This window comes from Oncorhynchus kisutch, unplaced genomic scaffold, assembly GCF_002021735.2.
Source record: "Oncorhynchus kisutch isolate 150728-3 unplaced genomic scaffold, Okis_V2 scaffold3571, whole genome shotgun sequence".
NCBI lineage: Eukaryota > Metazoa > Chordata > Actinopteri > Salmoniformes > Salmonidae > Oncorhynchus > Oncorhynchus kisutch.
This window is the reverse complement of record NW_022265516.1, coordinates 282,330-290,000: the sequence shown is the minus strand read 5'-3', so window position 1 is coordinate 290,000 and position 7,671 is coordinate 282,330. Positions and strand designations below refer to the sequence as shown.

Below are 7,671 nucleotides of genomic sequence, written 5' to 3'. Positions count from 1 at the left end.
TGTTATTGACTGTATGTTTGTTTATTCCATGTGTAACTGTGTGTTGTTGTTTGTGTCGGACTGCTTTGCTTTATCTTGGCCAGGTCTCAGTTGTAAATGAGAACTTCTTCTCAACTGGCCTACCTGGTTAAATAGAAGGTGAAATATATATATATATATATATTTTTTTTAAAGGCTATTTTAAATGTAGGGGTTAGTTAGGGTTACAATTAGAGGTTAGAGGTTAGAGGTTAGGGATAATAGGATGTTGAATGGAAATACACATGAGGAGAATAGAACACAATGTACCCATTTAAGACCCTGAGTAGTTCCTTTTGAAGCAGGATCCTGTAAAAACAACAGACATTCGCATCTCTGTGTGAAAGTAGGACCTACTACCTGTGAACACAGTGAGCCCTCACCTTCTCCTTATGTAGGGAGACTTTGGTATGTCAGCAACAGGGATCATCTGTTCCCCAGGTCGTACCCACATGATGGGCCCGTCATCACTCTCTGTTGGACTCTTCAGCTTCAGACTGGAGAACGTACCCCACGGTAGCGTCCGCTGGAGGGAGAAGGGTACACCAGAGTTACAATGAGGGAGGAGTAGAGTGATAGATAGAGGTGTGTGAGAAAACAAACTGGAACAGAAAAGAGGAAGTATCATCTTTCAGACATCCATCAAAACCAATGGCTTTTTGTTGTTGTTGAAAAACCATAATTACCCTTCTCAACCACTAGAGGGCAACTTTCCTTTGTTTATAGATCCAATGAGTTGAATTCTCCCTAAACAATGTGGCCCGAACTAAAGTATTTTTGAAACTTGGCGAAAATGACTAAATCCAACGTATTACCTATAGATTGATATTATCTATAAAATGATGGATCTATATCATTATTCTGTGTCAGGGCTACTCACCTCTAGGAAGGGGGACTCCTCCAGCATAGAGATGAACTCTGGGAAGTAATCCCCCACCTCCTCGTCCACTGCCCCCACCAGACTGATCTGACGCATGGCACCTGCCCGGTACGTCCCGTGGCTGTACGTTCTCTTTACCTAGAACACATAGTAGAGCACAGTAAAACGGTCAGTAAAACCAGTCAGTAAGAAGACCAGTCAGAAGACCAGTCAGTAAGACCAGTCAGTAAGACCAGTCAGTAAGACCAGTCAGAAAGACCAGTCAGTAAGACCAGTCAGTAAACCGTCAGTAAGACCAGTCAGTAAGACCAGTCAGTAAGACCAGTCAGTAAACCGTCAGAATACCAGTCAGTAGGCAGTCAGTAAGACCAGTCAGTAAGACCAGTCAGTAAACCGTCAGAAAGACCAGTCAGAAAGACCAGTCAGTAAGACCAGTCCACTGGAGTGTTGAGGTCCAGACAAAAACGTTCAAGTCAGTTGAACTGAATATGTACAGTACTCGTTCCCCTGAGGACTGATGTCCAACCCCTAGTGAAATGCAGTGTAGTGAAATGCTTGTGCTTCTAGATCCGACAGTTGTAGCTATTCCTATTCTGAGACACAGAGAGCAGCCATTCAAAGAGCTGGTAGTGCTAGCTAACCTGTTTTACACAGTACAGCTGTCACCCAGTAGTAACAAGCCCTGTTGAATAGCTAGAAGTGCATCCCGGTCTCCTTCACTGTCTCACTTTGTTCCCACAGATCTGAGTACATCTGCTGAAAGGAAGGAAGGAAAGAAGAGGTTTTATAGCAGCTTCAGAGCCACAGAGAACCACAAACCCTCCTCCTGTCTGTCTCTGGACCGTAGGCCCTAGGGTCACAGTCCTCCCTCTCTAACATGGTAATAAGACTACACATGAGGAGGAGCAGATCCCTGCTAGTCTCAATGTCCCAAACATCCTCCCGATTCACTTACAACCCTCTCTAATACAGCTACTACAGCCCAGCCATTCTTATCACCACAGAATGTCCTCAGGCTAAAGAGAGAGAGAGAGAGTTCATCACAAGGCCAGTTTCTCCTGGAGCAGTCCATCTGTCTGAACGTTAGATAGTGTCAGAGGAACATCTTCTTCTTCAGACAGTTAATAGATGATCCGTTTCTAAACATGATCCTCTCCTAGAGGTCTGTGTCTTTTCACAGTGTCAGAGGAACATCTTCTTCAGACAGTTAATAGATGATCCGTTTCTAAACATGATCCTCTCCTAGAGGTCTGTGTCTTTTCACAGTGTCAGAGGAACATCTTCTTCAGACAGTTAATAGATGATCCGTTTCTAAACATGATCCTCTCCTAGAGGTCTGTGTCTTTTCACAGTGTCAGAGGAACATCTTCTTCAGACAGTTAATAGATGATCCGTTTCTAAACATGATCCTCTCCTAGAGGTCTGTGTCTTTTCACAGTGTCAGAGGAACATCTTCTTCTTCAGACAGTTAATAGATGATCCGTTTCTAAACATGATCCTCTCCTAGAGGTCTGTGTCTTTTCACAGTGTCAGAGGAACATCTTCTTCAGACAGTTAATAGATGATCCGTTTCTAAACATGATCCTCTCCTAGAGGTCTGTGTCTTTTCACAGTGTGAACAAAGTGTACAGGGACATATTACAGTCAATCCTATTACCAAACTAGGGCCCCAATTAGTCGACTGGTCAATTGTTTGGTCGTTAGGCTGTTGGTCGACCAAGATTGTCTTTATCTATAAAACATATACATATGCACCCATTTCAGTGAACTAATCCATTGCAGGAGGCCTGGACTAAAAGCCAATTTATGCTTGATCTGAAAACGTGGTGGGAAGCTCCATATGCAGGGTGTGATGCAATTGTAGAGCCTCCAGAGACATGCAGAGGTTAAATCCAGCACTGTACCACATCACCATGCCCCTCCCAAACGTTGTAACAATACAGAGGGCTCTATAGAGCTCCACATTGACAGTAGTTGGGGGCGGTACATGCAGAGGTTAAACCCAGCACTGTACCACATCACCATGCCCCTCCCAAACGTTGTAACAATACAGAGGGCTCTATAGAGCTCCACATTGACAGTAGTTGGGGGCGGTACATCCTGTATAAACACAAACTCACTTCCTTGACAACAGCTCTGCACTGCTCTGTGATGCACAAGAAGTCTGACTGGTGCTGAGGCCAGATCACTGTAAATGCTGCATGGCCAATACAGTCTGATGGACCAGGCATCTCTCTCCTAACAACTTCATTGTGTGACTTGTTAGCATTTGATTGTTAGTGTAAATCCCTTCTCCATGACGTACAGTGTATCACCAGCAGTACATTTACCCTTCATTCATATCATTTCTATCTACTGCCTCCTGAGTGGTCTAAGTCACTACAGATCCGGGTTTGATCCCGGGCAGTGTTGCAGCAGGACGTGACCAGGAGACTCATGAGGCGACGCACAATTGGCCCAGCTTCGTCCAGTTTAGGGGAGGGTTTGGCCGGCCGGGATGTCCTTGTCTCATCGCGCTCTAGCGATTCCTTGTGGCGGGCCGGGCGCAGGCACGCTAACGCGGTCGCCAGTTATACGGTGTTTCGTCTGACACGTTGGTGCGGCTGGCTTCTGGGTTAAGCGAGCTGTGTGTCAAGAAGCAGAGTGGCTTGGAGGGGTCGTGTTTCGGAGGACGCTTGGCTCTCGACCGTCGCCTCTCCCGAGGCCGTACGGGAGTTGCAGCGTTGAGACAAGACTTACTACCAATTTGATACCTCAAAATTGGGGAGAAAAAAAGGTAAAAATATCACGTTTCATTTATGGTAATTATTTGAATGCATTCGATATGGTTCCAGTCTTCCCGTTCTCATTGTAGGAGTGGACACCCTGTTTGCAGAGGTGCACAACCTATTCCCCACTTGTGAGAAACAAGTTCAGGTTCATTTCATTCCATTTACAAGTTGTCAATTGTCTTTTGTTTCGAGCGCTCCTGTCAGTGTTGAGTAAGGACACACAGAAATATAACTAGGCCTATAGGCTACCTGAAAAATATGTTAAGCCCTCTCCCTTTCGATAACCACTCAGCGTGAAAGTGAAAAATGTCATGCTCTGATCCAGTGGAAATGTCATAAAATAGGCCTACCTGATTACTTCTTATCAGTGCTGGACTTGGACTGAATTAGGCGCCGGAACTCATTTTGGGTTCTGGTACCGTTTGTATTTAGGTGCTTGAGCTCCACAATACCTGTGAGTTAATATTCTATAAGAGTAATAACAGCAGTGTGAGGTGGCGGTACTCAGCTCTGATGAGCTCCTGCCCAAGTCAAGCACGGCTTCTTATGTGCAAACAGCCTACAGCTGTGTCTGTCCTGAGCTCACTGCTGGGGAAACTGAGGGCCCAACGCTGCAAGTCCACAACGCTGCAAGTCCACTAGTGCTGGATCCAACCTAATAGTTTATACAATGTTTCAAGTTCATTGGCTACATGTGTAGCCAACGTGATTTATAGTAGATTTTCTACCTGCAGGCTGAGCAGCTAACCGATCGCTGCAGCTGTACATAGTCTATCGGTAAATAGCCCACCCAATTTTACCTACCTCATCCCCATACTGTTTATATTTACTTACTTTTCTGCTCTTTTGCACACCAATATCTCTACCTGTACATGACCATCTGATCATTTATCACTCCAGTGTTAATCTGCAAAATTGTAATTATTCGCCTACCTCCTCATGCCTTTTGCACACAATGTTTATAGACTCTTTTTTTTCTACTGTGTTATTGACTTGTTAATTGTTTACTCCATGTGTAACTCTGTGTTGTCTGTTCACACTGCTATGCTTTATCTTGGCCAGGTCGCAGTTGCAAATGTGAACTTGTTCTCAACTAGCCTACCTGGTTAAATAAAGGTGTTCTCAACTAGCCTACCTGGTTAAATAAAGGTGTTCTCAACTAGCCTACCTGGTTAAATAAAGGTGTTCTCAACTAGCCTACCTGGTTAAATAAAGGTGTTCTCAACTAGCCTACCTGGTTAAATAAAGGTGTTCTCAACTAGCCTACCTGGTTAAATAAAGGTGTTCTCAACTAGCCTACCTGGTTAAATAAAGGTGTTCTCAATTAGCCTACCTGGTTAAATAAAGGTGTTCTCAACTAGCCTACCTGGTTAAATAAAGGTGTTCTCAACTAGCCTACCTGGTTAAATAAAGGTGTTCTCAACTAGCCTACCTGGTTAAATAAAGGTGTTCTCAACTAGCCTACCTGGTTAAATAAAGGTGTTCTCAACTAGCCTACCTGGTTAAATAAAGGTGTTCTCAACTAGCCTACCTGGTTAAATAAAGGTGTTCTCAACTAGCCTACCTGGTTAAATAAAGGTGTTCTCAACTAGCCTACCTGGTTAAATAAAGGTGTTCTCAACTAGCCTACCTGGTTAAATAAAGGTGTTCTCAACTAGCCTACCTGGTTAAATAAAGGTGAAATAATAAAAATAAAAAATGTTTTTATTTGTTGGCTTTATGTAGGCTATTTTAACATAGTTGGCAATATAATTAACTTTTTAGGTTTGTATCATTTTCATTTAGATTTGGATAGAAGGTTGATTAACCACATGACAATGATTGAGATATGAAGACGTTATTATAAATTCAATTAAACTTTTACGAAAATGTGCATCTGAACCATAACGAACACGCAGATCGGAAGAACTGATAAGATAGATTGGCATTCAACATGAGAAAGGGTGCCAACTCCTCATGTATCCAATTACTGGCAACTTCAGGAGAGTAATGGCAGAATCTGAGAAAGTCAGCAGGAGAGGGAGGAGTTAGGTCAGGTTAAGTGTTTATTTCTTTCTGGTTATCTAGAGCTCTGGCGCCCTCTTGAGGCATCAAACCGTAAGCTTAAAGCATCAGACAAGCTCAATGATTTATTAAAACGCATAGGCTGTCTCTATATATGGAAAAATACACATTTAACCATTTCAACCAATCGATTGGTCAAAAGAACACACTACTTTCGGTCGACAAATCTTTGTTTTTAGTAAGGGACAGCCATATGCCAAACACATCATGCGTGCTGCACTTGTGCTTCAGGTTGTGATGCGTGGAGCTGGAAGTGGGCAATTCCTGTCTGACAGGAGTCTGTTGAGCAGATGTGAGACGTGTTCCCTCCATCCTTCCCTCCGCCCTCCTGCCAGCTGTTCGTTCCCCCGCCAAAATAAACATATAAACCGTTATGACGGTTATTTTATTTTCTTCATCCGTAATCGTGGGTTATATGGTAATTGTGCCAACCCCCCCCCTCCCTCCCTATCCTATCCTTACTGCAGGCTGTTAAGATCAGTTAACCTAAATTGAAGCCAGCGGTGGAGGTCCTCACAGGGCTGCAGCGTTTAATCATGTTTGGAGACTTCACAGAGGACGTCTCCGAGACGAGAGGGTGTGTGTGTGTGTGTGTGAGTGTGAGTGTGTGTGTGTGTGTGTGTGTGTGTGTGTGTAGTGGTGTCTGGTGCTGTTTTTCCTGCCCTGAGGGAGCAAGCCACCAGTGTGAGTGTGTAAAGGACTGAAGTAGCCTTTTCTCTCCTTTCTGATGTGTGTGTGTGTGTGTGTGTGTGTGTGTGTGTGTGTGTGTGTGTGTGTGTGTGTGTGTGTGTGTGTGTGTGTGTGGATCCTAGTCCTCTCTGTTCCATTTATGGCAACAAGTCACAATGGAGGGGCCAGCGAAGGGTGAGTCAAGGGGGAAGGTGAGAGAGTTTACTGTAGTGGCCAGGAAGTAAGAGGACAACGGGGAGAGAGGATGAGGAGAGGTAGAGTGTCCTTGGGTGTCAGTGGAGTGAATCTGTCAGAGAGAGAGATAGATAGAGGAGAGAGAGAGAGAGAGAGAGAGAGAGAGAGAGAAACCAGTGTAGAGCCAGACTCTGTATAACAACTGACTGTCTGGGGAATTGAACCCTCACAGGCCCCACAGGCTCCCTGTCTACAATACACACCATCATCTATCACTGGGGAGAACACGAGTTCAGACACAAGGTCACACAAGGTCACTGGGCCTGGACTAGTAGACTGGTATTCCCTCAGACTGGGTTAAAAAAAAACTTTCATATTCAATGAATATTGTTACATAATTTCAATCAATTATGTGGTTGCAAATGTGGATTGATGTGTGTGGGACAGAAGTATCTGAGCAGGGCTTGAATACTGTACAGGATTAATCCTATTTCAATAAGGCCAACAAATGAATGGCCCAGTCCAAACTGTGTGTACATTAAGCATGGGTGCTTCCCTTGTTTCCAGGCTAAACGTGTTTCCATGAACACAACACATAATATAGACCAGACATGATCTTCCTCCTGATGAGAATGAGATGAGCTTCATTATCCATGAGGACACACACCTCTGAGTAGTAGCCATCCCTCCTGTCTGGTCTCTCCTCCTGGGCGGCTTGCTCTAGGCACACTCTGTTTTAGGGTAATGGACTCACTCACAGGTGAGAGAGATGCAAGCAGAGACAGAGACAGACACAGATTGCATCTGGATGCCCACTGCGCCCCTGCGGGTGTGTGTGTGTGTGTGTGTGTGTGTGTGTGTGTGTTAGTTAAAGGGAATGGATGGCCGATAAAGGGTCTTTCCTCTGGGATTTCTTGCCTGCCGCAGACTGCAGACAGACAAGGAAACCCACCAAGACGAGGAGCGGCGTGGAGCCGCCAAACACCGTGAGAAGCCAGCCAAGCACAGTCTAATACATGGATACATCCAAAACAACCTACTTCCTCCTCTCCCTCACCGAGAGAGAGCAGAGCT

General features: G+C 44.7%; 1 protein-coding gene across 3 annotated transcripts in view; it reads right to left on the bottom strand.

Annotated features, from left to right (window-relative positions):
- Nucleotides 1-7,671, bottom strand: part of LOC109887274 (lysine-specific demethylase RSBN1L) — an 84,475-nt gene that overhangs the window by 27,235 nt on the left and 49,569 nt on the right. For all 3 annotated transcript variants that reach the window (XM_031820641.1, XM_031820643.1, XM_031820642.1), the window contains exons 4-5: nt 899-1,036; nt 402-544 (exon numbers count right to left, since the gene is read on the bottom strand). In XM_031820641.1, the coding sequence (XP_031676501.1) occupies nt 402-544; nt 899-1,036 (281 nt within the window). The remainder of the gene's footprint in view (nt 1-401; nt 545-898; nt 1,037-7,671) is intronic.